This window comes from Taurulus bubalis (genome assembly GCF_910589615.1).
Source record: "Taurulus bubalis genome assembly, chromosome: 21".
Classification (NCBI taxonomy): Eukaryota; Metazoa; Chordata; class Actinopteri; order Perciformes; family Cottidae; genus Taurulus; species Taurulus bubalis.
This window is the reverse complement of record NC_136609.1, coordinates 2676545-2694021: the sequence shown is the minus strand read 5'-3', so window position 1 is coordinate 2694021 and position 17477 is coordinate 2676545. Positions and strand designations below refer to the sequence as shown.

General features: G+C 40.3%; 1 protein-coding gene across 1 annotated transcript in view; it reads right to left on the bottom strand.

The window, feature by feature from the left end:
• Positions 1 to 2610: 2610 nt before the first annotated feature.
• The window catches only part of LOC306753102 (inactive dipeptidyl peptidase 10-like), a gene marked incomplete at both ends in the record, with an annotated part of 61825 nt that continues 46958 nt past the window's right edge, over positions 2611 to 17477 (bottom strand). Inside the window, 23 exons of the mRNA XM_079236939.1 lie at positions 2611 to 2748; positions 2905 to 2978; positions 3108 to 3180; positions 4969 to 5027; positions 5440 to 5539; positions 6253 to 6307; positions 6772 to 6837; positions 6914 to 7042; positions 7664 to 7733; positions 7839 to 7937; positions 8510 to 8557; positions 8676 to 8794; positions 8871 to 8918; positions 9459 to 9550; positions 9639 to 9746; positions 9844 to 9882; positions 9974 to 10097; positions 10193 to 10290; positions 10921 to 11075; positions 12236 to 12356; positions 13453 to 13534; positions 13686 to 13738; positions 15381 to 15455. Of these exons, the coding sequence (XP_079093065.1) occupies positions 2611 to 2748; positions 2905 to 2978; positions 3108 to 3180; positions 4969 to 5027; positions 5440 to 5539; positions 6253 to 6307; positions 6772 to 6837; positions 6914 to 7042; positions 7664 to 7733; positions 7839 to 7937; positions 8510 to 8557; positions 8676 to 8794; positions 8871 to 8918; positions 9459 to 9550; positions 9639 to 9746; positions 9844 to 9882; positions 9974 to 10097; positions 10193 to 10290; positions 10921 to 11075; positions 12236 to 12356; positions 13453 to 13534; positions 13686 to 13738; positions 15381 to 15455 (2025 nt within the window). The remainder of the gene's footprint in view (positions 2749 to 2904; positions 2979 to 3107; positions 3181 to 4968; positions 5028 to 5439; positions 5540 to 6252; positions 6308 to 6771; positions 6838 to 6913; positions 7043 to 7663; positions 7734 to 7838; positions 7938 to 8509; positions 8558 to 8675; positions 8795 to 8870; positions 8919 to 9458; positions 9551 to 9638; positions 9747 to 9843; positions 9883 to 9973; positions 10098 to 10192; positions 10291 to 10920; positions 11076 to 12235; positions 12357 to 13452; positions 13535 to 13685; positions 13739 to 15380; positions 15456 to 17477) is intronic.

Here is a 17477-nt window from a genome sequence, read left to right as displayed (position 1 = left end):
ACAACATGACCACAAAGACACACACAATGACCACAAAATGACCACAAAGACACACAAAATGATCATAGAGAGACACATAATGACCACAAAGACAGGTTTACCAAGAAAAGGGCCAAAGAGGAAACGCTTCATGACAAGAAAGAAGATGTGGAGGTGGAGAAGTTTATGAGTGGATATACTTGTCACGGAGTATTTTTAGATTGAGGTATTTCTACTTTTACTACAGTAAAGGATCTTGAGTACTTCCTCCACCTCTGTGAGACACAAACACATCCACAAAACAAGACTCATTCATTGTTCTTTCATTTTAAAAACAGCCAAAAAAACTAAATAAAAACGTATTCGAGGATGGATGTTTGAGGATGTTGCGTCACCAGCCAGAGAGCGGCTGTATCCAAGGCTACCAAAAACGTTGGCATGGCAACCAATAGCCAATGCGACGGTGCCCCCCACAATTGACAATTTGAGATTAACAGATGCTTTTCCTCCTCGTGTGTCGATGGCGGTTTGAGGGATGTGCACGAGAGAAACAACACGTGATCTATAATTCATCCAGAACGCAATTTAATTAACAAATTAAAGACACAAGTTTACAGAACAAAAAATATAAAATTGGTACGTTTTGTAAGCCGGGAGATTTAAAAAGGAGCATTAAGAGGTTTTAATAAACCATGTTGGCAACAAGTAGAAAGTATAAAATATGACCTTGCAACTACTAAAACATGAGCATGTGCACGAGACGCGGCTACATTACAGCCGGAGCTCAACGCAGACTCTTTGTGACAAGGCTACACTGTATTGAGAAAAGGTTACATTGTTTATCACGTTAAAAACAAGGTTACGTTGTTCATCACGTTAAAAACAAGGTTACATTGGATTGTGACAAGGTTACGTTGTTTATCACGTTAAAAACAAGGCTACGTTGTTTATCACGTTAAAAACAAGGTTACGTTGTTTATCACGTTAAAAACAAGGTTACGTTGTTTATCACGTTAAAAACAAGGCTACGTTGTTTATCACGTTAAAAACAAGGTTACGTTGTTTATCACGTTAAAAACAAGGTTACGTTGTTTATCACGTTAAAAACAAGGCTACGTTGTTCATCACGTTAAAAACAAGGTTACGTTGTTTATCACGTTAAAAAACAAGGTTACGTTGTTTATCACGTTAAAAACAAGGTTACGTTGTTTATCACGTTAAAAACAAGGTTACGTTGTTTATCACATTAAAAACAAGGTTACGTTGTTTATCACGTTAAAAAACAAGGTTACGTTGTTTATCACGTTAAAAACAAGGTTACGTTGTTTATCACATTAAAAACAAGGTTACGTTGTTTATCACGTTAAAAACAAGGTTACGTTGTTTATCACGTTAAAAACAAGGCTACGTTGTTTATCACGTTAAAAACAAGGTTACGTTGTTTATCACGTTAAAAACAAGGTTACGTTGTTTATCACGTTAAAAACAAGGCTACGTTGTTCATCACGTTAAAAACAAGGTTACGTTGTTTATCACGTTAAAAAACAAGGTTACGTTGTTTATCACGTTAAAAACAAGGTTACGTTGTTTATCACGTTAAAAACAAGGTTACGTTGTTTATCACATTAAAAACAAGGTTACGTTGTTTATCACGTTAAAAAACAAGGTTACGTTGTTTATCACGTTAAAAACAAGGTTACGTTGTTTATCACATTAAAAACAAGGTTACGTTGTTTATCACGCTAAAAACAAGGTTACATTGTATTGTGAAAATGTTACGTTGTTTATCACGTTAAAAACAAGGCTACGTTGTTTATCACGTTAAAAATAAGGTTACGTTGTTTATCACGTTAAAAACAAGGTTACATTGTATTGTGACAAGGTTACGTTGTTTATCACGTTAAAAACAAGGTTACATTGTTTATCACGTTAAAAACAAACAACCTGAAACTGCCGCAGTTTACTCAACAATCTCATGAAGCTACTGCAGATAGAAAGTGACATTTTTGTGCTCTGGGACAACAAACATTTCACTTATCGCCCCTGTAAGCTAAATCTTTAAAAAATATAAACAAATAAATAAATCTCATGTAATACTGTAATAAATAAGTACATCTGTTTAGCACTAATGCGGTCTAATTAAAAGCTTAATGACTTCACCACATTAGTGAAACAGCGACGCTGCCGACACATAAACACACAACACTTAACACACTGGTTCCAGTTTTAGTCTCTCTCTCTCTCTCTCTCTCTCTCTCTCTCTCGATCAATGTTTAGAGAAAGAGCTCGATACATAATCAATATAATAAGCTTCTAAAAACACATTTACATAACACTAGGAAAGGTTTTGTGGAGACTGTGCCTGTTACGCTTCAGAGAGAGTTGGCTTCCAAAAGACACATTTAATCTCCTCCTACTGCAAACATCCCCCACACTTTCTAGACTCTTAAAAACAAAAAATTGAACATTTTCTCTGCTCCGCCAGTGAGAGAGATGCAACATTTACTACATCTGAGAAACTACATCTGATATGTAGAGGAGAAGCTTGTTCTGTCCATCACATGTTGCGCTACAGGTATAAAACACACACACACACACACACACACACACACACAATAAGCATGTCGCCTCTCACTCGTCGTCCCGTTGGTGTTGGTCGACCGGTGATGATGATGCGGCGAGCAGGCATCCTCTAAAATAACCAATCAGGGAGTGAGTCAGCTGAATCCGGCTGCGCGTTGACAGGAAGTGTCCCTCGTCCGGGTAGATCTGAGTAAAGAAAAGATATGAAAATCATCAGCATCGTCTTTAAAAATACACGTCTTTTTTCCTCTGGAGTTTGTTTCAATGCTGCAAAAGAAAGTTTGCAACACAATTCCCTGTTCCAGACTTTTCATTACTGGACACGACTTGTTGTTTACTCACCTGCATCGTGTAGTTGGCTCCGATCTTTATCAAGTGTTTGATGAGCTCTGCCGAGTGCTGAAAGTGAACGTTAGCTGTGGACAAAACGAACGCTAAATAAATAAAGTGCTTCATCTGCTGGATACAAAAGCTGTGGCTCTCGTCCAACAAGTTTAAAAAGCTCTGCATCGTTTCATTTAAAAAAGGACACAACGTTTATGTACCGTCCGCTGTGCCGTGAGCCAGAAACAGAGTTCCTCCCTGCAGACCTTTCATGTTGCTCAGCACTTTGGATGCCTGCAAGACAAATTATTGTTATCAATACGTTGTTCATAAATGTCATCACTTGTTTAAATCTCACCGGGGTGGTTTGACATTTCGGAAATGTGTTCTCCCTTTCTTGCTGAGAGTTAAGGGAGATGATTGATATCACTCACAAAGTCTCTCGTTAACTTCGGCAGAGCCATGCTAGCTGTTTCCACCCGTTTCCAGTCTTTGTGCTGAGCTAAGCTAACTGGTTTAAACCTCGTATCGTGCAGAACCTTATCGTGTAGAAAGAAAAGCTTCCTAAAATGGTAAGAAAGTAGCTCCAGCTGTGAAATAAATGTAGTGGAGGAGAAGTCTTCAGTAGCATAGAATGGGAATACTTCAGTAAAGTACAATAGTGGTGAATTCCTGTTGTGATGATGAACTCTAACAAGAGAAAATGGGCCTTTGAAAGGTCATGGAGGGATGCTTTTAAGGCACTTCATGCTCACATTTGCAGAGTAACTGTTGGCTCTTGTATTTTTCCTCTTTCTCTGCAACAAGAAGCCAGATTGAATTATATTGCTCAGGGGAGTGTGGACGGTGGCGGTTATATTAGAGGATATCTCCACCTCATCATTCACTTTCTTTCCCCAGATGGGATTCAAACGAGGGAGATTTCCTGCGTCTCGTCAACAAGCGGACATTTAATAACCCGCCTGCTTCTCTCTCCGCCTCAGAGGATGAGTGACGACGTCCCGCTGATTATTGTCTGATCAGATCGAGCCACATTTCTTCCTGTTTGGACGATTTAAAAGCAGACGCCCCCCCTCCTGCTGAGAGTCACAGAAATAGCCGTCCCAGTTAAAACGCAACCCACTTAGGAGGAAAAACACTCCGACTGCGACCTTCACGTAGAGGGCGAATGTGCGATTTCTTCTTAGCTGACACCTTCTGGCATTTTTCCTTGTTTTCTTTTCCACTCGCAGGATTTGGGCCCCGAGATGCTTGTGGCCACATTGTTCTCCTTTATTTATATTAACCGTTCTGTTTGTGAAGTGAACCAAAGCAGAGTGCGTTTTCATTGAGAGAGCCGGGTGACCTTTGCCTCGACATAAAAAAACTATAAAAGAGATATTGTGAAAAGAAAGGTAAGGAATTTGAAATTAAAGTACATTTTAGTTGCAGTATTTTAGTTAGTAACCTTTCATTTTGAAGTCTGGCAGTAAAATAGATTTTAGAGATTCATTCTCCAACTATTCGTTTGCCAAAATCATGCATCAACTAACCAGTTTCTCTACAGCAAAAGGTCCCAAATACACTTCAGGGGTCTCCAGAAGATTTACAGCATACAGGAGACTTTAACAATTAAGACTTGTTGCTTATTTCCTGCATAAAAAACTGGATATTTGTATATGCATGGTGAATCGGTCATAATGATAAATTCACAGACATAATAAACCATTATTACCAGCGCAGCCAGTGTCAGATAATTGGTTTGATTACATTTGCCAGTAAAGGTGATTAAGTTGAGAGCAAACGAGAGCTGAGGGTCATGGAGGTCAGACTCAAAAACTATTCTGATTTCCATTTCATATTCTTTCTGTTCATATGTATTCATGTTTATTTATGTTTTTGGGTGCAGGTTTTATTCACAAACTAATATATTTGGTTGATTTTTCAGTTGTCTTTGCTGATGGATGGTGTGTCAGATTAGAGGATGTATTGCTTTTTTTTCAAATGTATGTGTCTGACTTCAGGACAAGATAAGATTTTTAACATAAAATATGAAAGAAAACAAGCCGAGCAACAGATGGATTATGGGTAAAAGCAGCTCACTTGGTACGAGTTCTCCTCAGTTGAAGGCGATCCGAGGTATCGCTCCGAAAACGCAGACGCTGGAGAAGAAAAGGTTGCATCATGTTTTAAGAAAGAGAAACAAACGTTGGAGCTGCAGTTAATGTCCTCACAGCTTTACAACGTAAATAATATCATATTTAAATGAGATTCTACATGTTGCATGATGTGCGTTCGGAGCTTTCAGTCCACATGCAGCAGTATATATATATATATATATATATATATATATATATATATATATATATATATATATATATCTTCAGCTGTACAGTAGCTCGTCTCGCTTTTCATCCTAAAAACTCAATAAGCCTGAATTCCCGAAAGCAGAAGCGAAGGATAATTAAAGTCACATTACCCGGACAACACACCCCGCAGGATGGAGACGTCCTGCACGTCTCCGCGTCCCTGCAGTGTGAGCTGAAGAAGAGAAGTGTGCTTTAATCAGCTCACCGTACATGGACCAGTCGGTGACGGGAGCCTGAGCCGCCGCACAGCCCATCAGCTTCTCGGTCGACTTCAGCATCGTCAGCGCGAGGAAGCCGCCGTAGTCCTGTTGGGCCAAAGCAAAACCAGCTCTTTTTGACGCCTGAATATTAAGCCTGTATTTGAAAAAGGTAGCCGAGCTTTACGCAACTACTACAGCTGCTCGGTTCTGCAAGTCATCCAAGTAAAACAACTCTTGCAAGTAAATAATTCCTTGATTTTTAGTACCCCAAAAAACGTGGTGACATTGCACAGACAATATTTCTCATGCAGGTGTGTTCAGTGTCCGAATTCCTGCATATTTGTCCCACAGTGAGTGTAATTATTTAAAAAAATGTAATATGGACCTTCATCAGCATATCAAGCATTTCTAGAAATTGGTTTTAGCCGCTTCTGTCTCAGCTGAATGCACGATTTTAGGAAAAGGTGGCAGTTTTTTGCTGCCAGGAGTACATGCATATACATATATATATAAATAAATAAATGAATAAATATATAAATAAATAGGTAAGAAACCTGAATATATTACTATGTGGAATGCACAGGATTGTATTGTCGTTATCATCGTCCATTATTGAAGATAACATCTAAATAGTTTAACAGATTAAATATGGATTCTGGGATTGTAGAGATTTGAATATTTTTTCCCTGTTCATGACATGCTATCTGCATTAATGTAGAGATGTTTTACCACGAGTAACCTTTATTAAGGCTCATAGCTGGCCTCATAATTTATGAATACACTTGGAGCCTCGTACAGATACAGATGCACAGACGAACCTCTCCGAAGACTCCCACACGAGTGCGGTCGATGAACGGCAGCGTCACCAGGTATCTGAGGCACACAGAGGAAAAAGTGTTTCACTTAATAAACAACTGGACTGTTTGTTTCAATGCGCAGGTCAAAGGTCACGGGCTGAGAAAGCGCTGCTGGGAAAATAAACAATTTTTTTGGACTCGCTGCAGAAGTTGAATATATTTCTTCTTCCGATCCTTTTCACCCTAAAGAACCGCCTAAAAAAAGTATAGCAGCGTTACTTTGAGTAACAATTAATCTGCCAACATTAACAAACAATCTGGATCTTCAAAGTAAAAAAGCATGAATTTGATTTAAGGAAAACAGAAACCCTACAATTATTCAAAAATCATGCCGCACTGCAGGTTTTAAGAGTTGTTTTTATCCCTTCGTGATGAGTTGCTCAGGCACAGGATGCTGCATTAATAAAACCCTGCATGAAATCCTAAATAATACAGAAGCAGCGTCACAAAGTGCAAACAGGACCGGACAGAAAGACTTACTCCAGAGCCGCGATCTGGTCCTCTGCGTCCACGGAGCCGAGCCTCCGATGGAGCTGCTGCAAAACCCTGAGGAGTGACGAAGACGAGGATGAGACATTTAAACTGCCGCCGCATGGCGAGGATCGATGTGGGCGTCCGGTACCTTTGACCTCTGAACCCTGACCCTCTGCCGTCCAGTCGCGCTACGATGACCTGGTCCGACCCCGCCAGCACCGAGTCCCAGTCCAGCCTGAACTCCTCCGTCGCCGCCTGGTCGCCCGGAGAGCTCACGCTGGGAGGAAGAACCCCAAAATGAACGTCATTTTATTGGCATTTACAAACAGACCTGTATTGAATCGTTTTACTCAAGTGCTTCAGTACAATTCCACTACTTTATATTGTACTTGTTACTAATGCATTACCACCATATGTGCTGTATGTTAAAGATTAAACCAGGTGTGTTTTTTTATATATCTGTGAGAATCTAAAAGTTAAAAACACCAGAAATGACAAATTTCTGCAGCAGAACGTTTTTCTTCTTAATCACCTCACGACCCCTCAGATGTATCTCGTGTCCCTTTGGGGGGGCCCGACCCACAGCTTGAGAACCACGACAATACACTAGCTAACTGTACATGAAGTAGTTACGATGCACGTGCATTTTATGGGTAGTACTTCTGGACGACAGTAGGATTTAAATGACTGTGATATTTATTGAAATTACTCTGCATCCCAAAAAGGATTTTAGGACGTTAAAACCATCGCTACATTTACATTTAGTTCATTTATAACTGCTGCTGATGTGTTTTAAGCTGAACAGCCTGCAGGTGGAGAGAAGCAAAGTGTCCTCTGAAGCTCACAGTAAATGTAAAATGGTGGAAAGATGTAAATGTCGTGAAGTGTTCTGGCTCACACAATGAGGAGAAGGCCGTAGAGGAAGGACTCGGAGAAGTCGGGAGGATAGATGAGCTTCAGCGGCAGCTCTGCGAGGACAAGACGGAGACATTAGCTGAAGGACAGACGGAGCAGACAGGAAGACACACACACACACACACACACACACACACACGTCATTCATCACCGGCTACCAAAGTTGTCATTAGTGATCATTCTGATTTCAGTCTGGGTCCTTTTTTTAGTCTCCAGTGCCGACCGCAGAGGGAGGTTGTTCTCCAAGATGAAATACGCTGTTAAAATAAATACAAGTATTATTATATACACGTATATTAAACTAAAATGTATCAGCATGTACAGTTTATGTGAAGCAGTGCTTTTCTTAATATCTAAGAAGCCTAAAACTTCTCATATATTCATGTTTCCTCTCGGCATAGAAGCAATAAATAAATATGGACAACAGTTCACATGAAATATTCAGCGCTTCATCCAGAGAAACGTCACGACTCCGTTTTTATTTTGTAGCCACTAATCCACACGGAAGGCAGGCCTTCTATACAAATAATAACACACTTTTAACCAGATGTGAATCCGAACTTTTACATTTCGAGTATCGACTCCACAATGGAGCAGATGAATATTGATAAATATTCAAAAGCAAAATCGTATAAAAGGAACAAATTGCCGCTGCATTTTTTGTCGCGGAGTCAAATCCAGCAGCTGCCGATGTTTTCATACAACATGACGGTGCTTAATGGCTACAAACTAGTTCCCCTTTCAGAGAGAAAGCCCGTCTGCTCGCCCACACAGAACATCACCAACGCAAACTGGCTGCACGTTGAAGAGCAGAGTGAAGACGACTCACAGTCCACGTCGTCCAAACTCAGCAGCAGCACGGCTGGAACTCCAGGCCCTGCGATGGAGGGAATACAATATTTAGTGCTGATGAATCTGCATCCTGCGTTGGACATTTGGCATCTCAAATCTACATTTCGGACTTAAACGTTCATGTTGAGTTCCTGGACCCTGACCTCTGCAGTGCAGGATGGCGTGCTGCGCGTCGGGGTTGACGTCGGCGTCGAAGAACGAACAGTCCTCCTTCAGGCCGCAGGTGAGGCATCGTCGTGGGAAAAGGCCGAGGGTGGACACGCTGTCGGGGGACGGAGATGACGATTCAGTGGAGGAAAATATTGGAGAAACGACGAATAAAAGAAAAGGTATTTTACCTGTAGAGGTGTCTTTGTTGTGCACCGTCCTCTGTGCTCAGAACGTATCTGTGTGGAGGGAAAGCAGAGCTAAAGTAGGACAAGGTCAGAGATCCACTTCACGAGTCAGTGTGCGGCGTGGCTGACCAACCAGAAACACACTTATACAGTCACGGAGCCTGCAGCCTTAAAGCAGGGTTAAAAACATGCTCTCCCTCTGCAGAATGCAGCTGATGTAGTAGCAGGTGAGTGTTTCTGCAGACAGAGAAGCAAAAGCCTGCTTGAAAATGGCCTTTATCAGGATGAAAATGAGGCTTCTCATGCAAGTGTTTTCTTCTTTCATCAGTTTGAAGTGGGGGACACAATATTATCATCACAGAAGACATAATATTGAATTCATTCCTGGGAGTCACGAGCCTGCAGATCAACAATCAGCCAAAAGATGAAACTCTGAGCCAAATTAAAGCTGATGAATGCAGAATAATGTCCAGTAACAATGTATTTAGATTTCAGAGAATTGTGTGAGAGTAAATCAAACTGTTATTGTTAAAATTCAGGCAGAGACGGGTTGTTTTGTTTGTATTCCATGTGGTTGTCATTCAAACGTACATGATCTGGTTGTTTTCATCGTAAGCTGCGATCTTCGTCACCTCCCAGTCTCCTGACGTCAGGTGGCGAACTTCATCCTGGTCACTCCGTAACTGAAACCGAAGGAAGAAGAAAACAGGAGGAAATACACACCGCCCGCCCCCTTGGAGGATCAGAACACGCAGAGCGGCGACTCGCTACCTTTCTGGAGAACATGGTGATGTGGTGGAAGTCTCCCTGACCTCCTTGTTTCACCGGCAGGGAGATGAAGAACCGGCTCCTGTCCTTGGAGAACAGCGGCTCCTGTCTCTGCACAGACAAACAGAGGTGACACACTTTAAGCTGCACACACACACACACAGCTGTGAGGGGAACAGGTGTGTAAAGGTGTGAGGACGAGGTTTACCTGCATGGAGAGCCACGTCTCCGAAGAGTCTTCATGTCTCTGAAGGAAATAGAAGAAAAGTCACTTTGATTATATTATTTGACAGATGTGAGCTCGAGAAGTTGTCGTTGTCGTCGTCGGCAACACCCACCTGCAGACAGACGCCGATGGTGGCGTCGCACACCGTCAGCAGTGATGCATTCTGGGGCCGGTTGACCCACCGCACCGCCAGGTGAGTGTTACTGATCCACTTCACCATGGTGACGTAGAAGTCCCTGCACAGGAGACACAGAGAGGACGCTCACTCTGGGCCTTCAGTGTGTGTGTGTGTGTGTGTGTGTGTGTGTGTGTGTGTGTGTGTGTGTGTCACCTGAGCCTGAGCTGATCAGGAGGCTGCAGTTCTTGAGTGTGTGTCGCTCCGAACAGGTTGACCACCGACAACTTGACGGCAGGGTTTTTCTGACCGGCCTGAAGGCGGAGAGGTTGTTATTAAATAAGTGGTTTGTCCTCTGAATATTAATATATAAAAATGTTTTTTAATTTGTTAAATCTACTCAGCACAGTAAAAGGTTTTTGCACTTTCACAGAATATATTAAGTTATTTCTTATTAATAAAAAAATGGCACTTAATTTTATAGGTCAAAGTGTAATTACATTTCTTATTTTGCTTTGAACTTCTCCGCAGAAGAAGTATGTAATTTGGTTCAATTTATATGGATAAAATTGGTTTCTTTAAAAGACAAAAAATGTATTTATACCCAAATAAATTGGAAGTAGATTAATTTAACACTGACTTCCTTTTTACCAAATACATTTTTGGGGGGGAAACGTTTTAGAAAAAGGAAATGATTCAGAAACTGCAGATTTAAAATTAAATTAAAAAAAATCTATAATTAATTATTGGTTGATTTCTTTGCTTTATCAAAAATAAGCAATTTAGTGTAAAAGACTAAACAATTTATTGACAAAATAAAATAAATAAATAAGAAGAAAGAACGGAAACAACTCAAAACTGAGTAAAATGTTTTTGCATTTCTCTCAAACATCCCACATGATGTCTGGACTCTATTTCCCACAATGCACCTGCAGCAGACTGACCATAGGATACGGGTACTGCAGTCCTCTGGGGTAGGCGTTCCCAGTGAACTGCGGCAGGAGCATGTTGGGAACCAGTGAGTCGTTGATGGTGAGGAAAGCCAGCCGCTCTCCGTCAGGCGACCACCAGTTAGCCAAGTGAGAGCGCAGGACCTCCTCTGGAGAGAAACACACACAATCATCGTTTGCTTATCCTTTTTCTTTTATGTATTTATTATTATTGTTATTACTACAGATGTGTTCTGCACCTGTGCTCAAGAACAATTCTTAAAACAGATCATTTGAGGGGGGAAACCATCTGGTTGCTCATTTTCTTGGTGAAATAGAGAACGTAACACTTATTCTGCTCTTTCCTTCATTAAAGCAAAAACACAAAACACAAACGCAGTAAACAGAAATTATTCTCCAGCGTTGCCAGTCTGTGTTTGTGCAAAGACCATCAGCACATCACCCAGTTTGTTTGCACGGCGACTTAATGGATGGCTTGTTGTTGATTTAAATTCATTCTGCAGAGTTTGTCTGCTTCTCTTTTAAAGCAGAAAACAAATCTCTGAATCATTTTAACTCTCAAGAGTACTTCCTCGACCACTAAATCACACAAAGCTTTAAAAAACGCTTATTGTCATCGAAAAATATACTTATTACACGATAAAAAATGAGTAGCAGTCGTGGAAGAAGTACTCAGATACTTCAGCAAAAGTAGAAATAGAAAAGTCCTGAATTCAAAATGTTACTGAAGTAAAAATACAAAAGTCTCAAAGGTAGAAGTACTTATCATGCAAAAGGGTTTTATTATAGAATATTGTGTTTATTATATATTGAGTGTTTTAATGTTGTAGTCTGTTAATGACAATTTGAGACACTTAACTACTGAGTACATTAGTAGTACTGCATCAGTTGTATTGTATATTGTGTGTTTTTTAATTTAAAAAGTAACTAAATGTAAATAAAGAGTAAAATTTCCCAAGTAGAATAATATTTAATGTGAAGTAGTACAAGTATATAATATAACAAATAAAATGTACAGTACTAGAGTGAATGTAGTTTACATATTTTGACCTGTTATTGATCATTTCTGTGACGATTACTTTGTGTTTCCTGTGACTGTTTCACAATAAAAGCCAGCCAGCATTTTGCCAGTTGAACGCTTTTGATTTGAAAGTAAGAAATATTGGGTTTCCATTCGCAGTAATTTAAATATAAATAAATCAGGATTAAACACTTTGGAAACGTTCTGTCAGCTCTTTAGATATCAAGCCAAACCATCTTACTTAAAACACACACACACACACACACACGCACACACACACACACACACCTTCGTACAGCCAGTCGGCCAGTCCGTTGAAGACGACTCCCTCCATCCCGGAGGAGGTGATTCTCAGAGAGTTGCTCTTCACATCTGACTGGTAGTAGATGTTATTCTCAAAGATGTAGACCTGCAGAGAGAGGAGAACATGGAGGTATTCATTCAAGACTCAATGCTTATGTCATCAGTCATGCGGGTACTCCCCGTCAACGTCAAAGCTCTTTCTTTTTGATTTCCTCCCTCCTGGTTTAATCTCACAGCACAACGTGTGTGTTTGTCCTTTCTCTTCCATCAGTGTTTTAATATTTGCATTTGCAAATACAAACAGGATCAGCCTGCAGGTTCACCAATATCCTGAGGAGTTATTTATTTCCCCCCCGGCTCTGAATATCCATTAGTCACACAGCGGCCATTTTGAGTTGGGAAACTTTACCTGGAGCTTCGGCTGTGCCGCATGAAGACACATCGAATACAACATTTATCATGAGAGGTGTTAGCCGAAAGGAAAGTGCAACACCGACAGACAGGAAGAGACTTAATACACAACAAAATGATAAAAGTATACTTTAAAACTGCTAATAAAGCACAAACATTACAAAGCAGCTCATTTTAAAAGGTCAAATGCAAAAAAAATCTCCTTCTTCCCAGATTGATTATATTAATGCTCGAGAAGCAATCTGCTATAAATCAAAGAATCTCATTGAAAACAATGAGCATGATGTTTTATTTGACCTTAAAACAAGAATTAATCTTCAAACTATGACGCTCTCGTTTCCCATCTAGCATGTACTTGTTAAAGAAGACTGTATTCACAGGATATGAACAGTTTCTGCTCGTTACATGCATGCGGTCTTCCCAAAATAAACTTCCAACGTAGGTTTGATGACACAGCAAAACCTATTGGTATTATGTAGGCAATGGATTGGGTTCAAATAATTATGTTTAACAGCAATGTTTATGGAACAAAACTAGTGAAATACATGGGACATGAACAGTGGTCGCCTGAGTGAAAGTCCTGTGTTTGATTGACCTCATAAGTGTAATGTGACTAACAGACAGAAGAAGAAGACGAATAAAAAGAAGAAGAAGAAGAAGAAGAAGAAGAAGAAGAAGAAGAAGAAGAAGAAGAAGAAGAAGACGGACCAGGCAGCGTGAGTTTAAAAAGAAAGACGGAGAAGCGATAGAAAGAAAGACATAAAAAACAAACAAAACAAAGAGAAACACACCAGCTGTTGTCCTTGTCTTCCCCAAGCTGCATGCTGGAGCACCGCGTTGTGAACCTCCGGTGGGTTTAGCTCCCAGACCTCCCTGTTGTCACACACACACACACACACACACACACACACACACACACACACACACACACACACACACACACACACACACACACACACACACATAAAGTATAGTAAAAACCACCATCTGCTTCTGAATCCGGTGGAGGAAACCAGCGGCTCACCTGGTGTAGATGTTGTAGACGATGTACGACGCCGTGTACGAATATCTGTACATCTGCAACGAGAGTTCAGCTCGTCATTCATGCCAACAATCATCCAGTCAGTCAGTTTATTTTGTAAAACCTTTAATGTACTACTTACTGTTCCCTACTCTTTAGGGGGAGTTTTATTGAAATTGTAAAACTGTCCATGCAAGAAAAATAAATGTTGGCTTTTTTGTTTCTACAAACCACAGGAACCAAAAAATATGTTTCATATCAGCCTCGTATCACGCTTTGAGGAAACGCACAATGCCTTGTGTGTAACGCTGTGCAACTATTAGGCAACACAACTCCAGAAGGCAATAACTGTGCAATGTAACGAGCAATGTATCAATTGTTATACTTTGTAACTTTTAATCTCGGTCACTCGATATATTACGACACTAATCAAACACAAAAACAATATTCAACATATCTGTGATCGGCAGAGATGTACAACTCTTTGACTGGTGCAAACTTGAGAAGTGAGCGGTCCATTCTTGCATTAAGTTGTGAGAAATTGGGTTTATTTCTCAAAAGGATAATGACTCTGAGCCGGCACTGAAGCTTTGCAGAGGAAAACAAAACATCTTTAAATCCAGTGTTGCTTTTTCCAGGAGACTGAACAACAAGCAACTATTTAGTTTCGGCATCGTTATCGTTTTATCCACATTTCCACAAATTGAGACATCTATAGAAACGTTTTGGGATGTTCACCAAACCCCCCCCACCAAACGCCTCACAGCCGAGTTCCCTTCATCCTTAATAACAGCACGGAATTGAGAAAATTCAATCTTCAGCAGCTGAAAATCTCAGCAGGTTTGCGTTAATCGTACCTCGAGGGGATTTTACGTTGCCCTGGCAACTAATAAAAACTGGAATGCAATCAATTAAGCAGAAGAGGAGTGAGACAATAACGTTTCCAGAAAGAGAAGACGTGGTTTCGATATTACAGATACACAGACGTCCTCCTCCGGTTTCTAAATCTCTCTTTGCAAACAAATGTGAAAATCAATGAGACCTTGAATGTGCGGAGAGAAGAAAGCCTCTCTGTGGATGAATGGATGTTAACGGGCAGAAAAAATGAGAATGCACAAAGAAAAACACGCGCGTGAGAGAAAATAACAAAACGGGAACCGGGTCCTCCCGACTGTTGGAGCGACTCATCGGAGCTCATCTTTTTTAACTCAAGTCGATTCCAATTTGAAGAAACGGAGAGCAGCAAAGTGCTCTTCAGACAACAAAAAGAGCATAAATACGCTCGAGTGGGTGGGCTTGCTTGTGCATGCTAATGCGCGAGTGACAGCTCTCTGGGGTATTGCGAAAGAGCCCCCGTGTAAGTAACAGCCTGCCAGGAAGTGAAGGCGGAGAGGACGACGCACGAGTCCGGTCGCAGCGTGAAGCGGCCGCTCATCGAAGCACAACAACCCTTTGTGAGTTTTTAACCTTTTTAAAAAACAGCATTTGGAAATCTGTTGTTTTATAGGTTTATAACATGTCAGATTGTTTTATTTTCTAATCCTTGTCTGAATTATCATGCTTTACTGATGTATATAAGCTTTTTGCTGAGGTTGTACATATTTTAGTAATATGAAGCACTTGAAGAAATGACATTACAAACACAGGGTTCATGCAAAGTTGTTGCTTTTGATTTCAGGATTTAAACGTGAAACTCACCCGTTTGACGTCGTAAGCGAAGAGCGCATACTTCAGATCTGCAGAGAGCGAGTACTTCACCACCTTAAAAGCCACCTGACAAAAAAGAAAAAAAAATTAGTTGAACCACTGAGGATTTCTTAGACTTTACACTTTTCTTTTTACATTTCTTTTCACCCCTTGATGACGTTCATTGACAAAGTTGCTCAAATAAAGCTGATAGCAACAAAGTAAATACGTAGAGACATGAACTTTTCCCGATACATCGATATATCGTTACATTGATAGATTGATACATCGATACATTGATACATCGTTACATTGATATACCGATACATTGATACACCGATACATCTATTTTGTAGATACATTGAACTTTTTAGATTTTGTTTACACAAATAAACCTGACAGCAACAAAGTAAATAAGTAGAACTAATATGAAAGTCCAGAATGTTGAACAATGACTTGTTACTTTGGAACTATTATTAGTCTAAATATTAGTAAAGATTGGTCAACATCTGTTCGCGTGCTCACATTTGTACCAAACACAAAATGCGGCTAAGGCTGAAGAGTTTTTTCAGGTTTTTGTTCAAAATACATTAATTTTTGTTCCCAAATTTCATCGCAATCCATTCAATCGTTGACGAGACATTTCACTAAAAATCTAAAATATCCACCTTCTAGAGGAAAAGCCGACACGAAGATCCAAACTATAGAAATATTTGCATCGTGCAAACTCATTTTAGTAGAAAATATGAAAATAGGAGAAAAAAAAGAAGTGAATCTCCACGTGAGCTGATTTATCTTCGACAGGTGGAGATTGCTCTTTTTGTGACAGCGAGCATTCCTCATACTTCCATGACAATGACATAAAACACAGCATGTAGAACCAATTATTTAGCAACTAAAAAGGCCATAACGCCACAGCGGAGGGAGCCACAGCAGGTTGTGACATTTCTGGAGAGGACGAGGTGGACAGATATTGTATGGACCAACAAACAAATGTTGGTTCTTGCACTTGTAAATTCTGAAAGTGTTTTTTTATGCGCAATAATACATATTAAAAAGTCCTTAATTCAGCTGAGTTCTAGTCCTGGACCTGTGCTGCAGCTGGTGGCGTTTAACATGTTTTGGGGGTCAAATCAGTGACTTCCTACCTTCCTCACTACTGCTTTTTGGTTTTGCTGCATAGTCTGACAAGCTTTTAGCGCAGGACCAGAAATCCTCATCAAATCCCCTTTATGCAACCATTAAATCAATTCTGCTAAATTCCTGCAAAAGGGAAACAGCCAAAAAAGATGCTTCACAGAGAAGGTGAGAGCAGAAGAATGAGTAAATCTGTCCTGCTTTTAACAAGCAGTCCTGCTTAAATTACACTGACAATATAACTGAAAACATAATCAGATTACAAGGTGATCTAAAAGAAAATGTGGTCATTTCCCTGACTGCTCAGTGATTGCGTAACAAGAAGGCGAACAGGCATTATGTTTCAAACCGAGACGCTCTCTTCTTGCGGATTGAGGTAAATTGAGGTGAGGCGAGCAGATTTAGCGTCCACAAAGCCGGCGCTCTTGGGACGCGACGCTCTCAGCGGGATATTATCATATTGTGAGTCTGCCGGCAGCTCTGAGACGTTTCCTCTCTTTACTCTGGGGATCCAATCACTTCAAGTTCAGACGCATATATTCTCACATAAACCGTGTCAAATGTACTAATAATCCTGCACAAAATAACAGCTAACTACCCCAATATTGATCCGTTGTTAGCACATGGGGCTTGTGGTATATCGGGCATGTGTGGAACATTTTAGTACAGGTATTACTCGTATTTTATTATGTTTTATGTACTGTAATGGATGCTAAAGCCTGTGGGAACTCTATAAAACACATGACTGCAAGATAAAACATTTTAAGTTTAAGTTGAGTTAAAGAGGTGGGTCGGTGGAGGAGCTGAGGAGAAAGCTAGCGACTGGAGACGACGCCCACCTGTCACTCAAAGCGACCCAGCCCTTAATTATGACTTATTTTAAGCATTAACATTATTAAAAAGGGGGAGTTTTATAATAATTCCTCCCGGCTCTCGCTATAGAGAACAAACATGTTTTGTGTACCAGGCTGT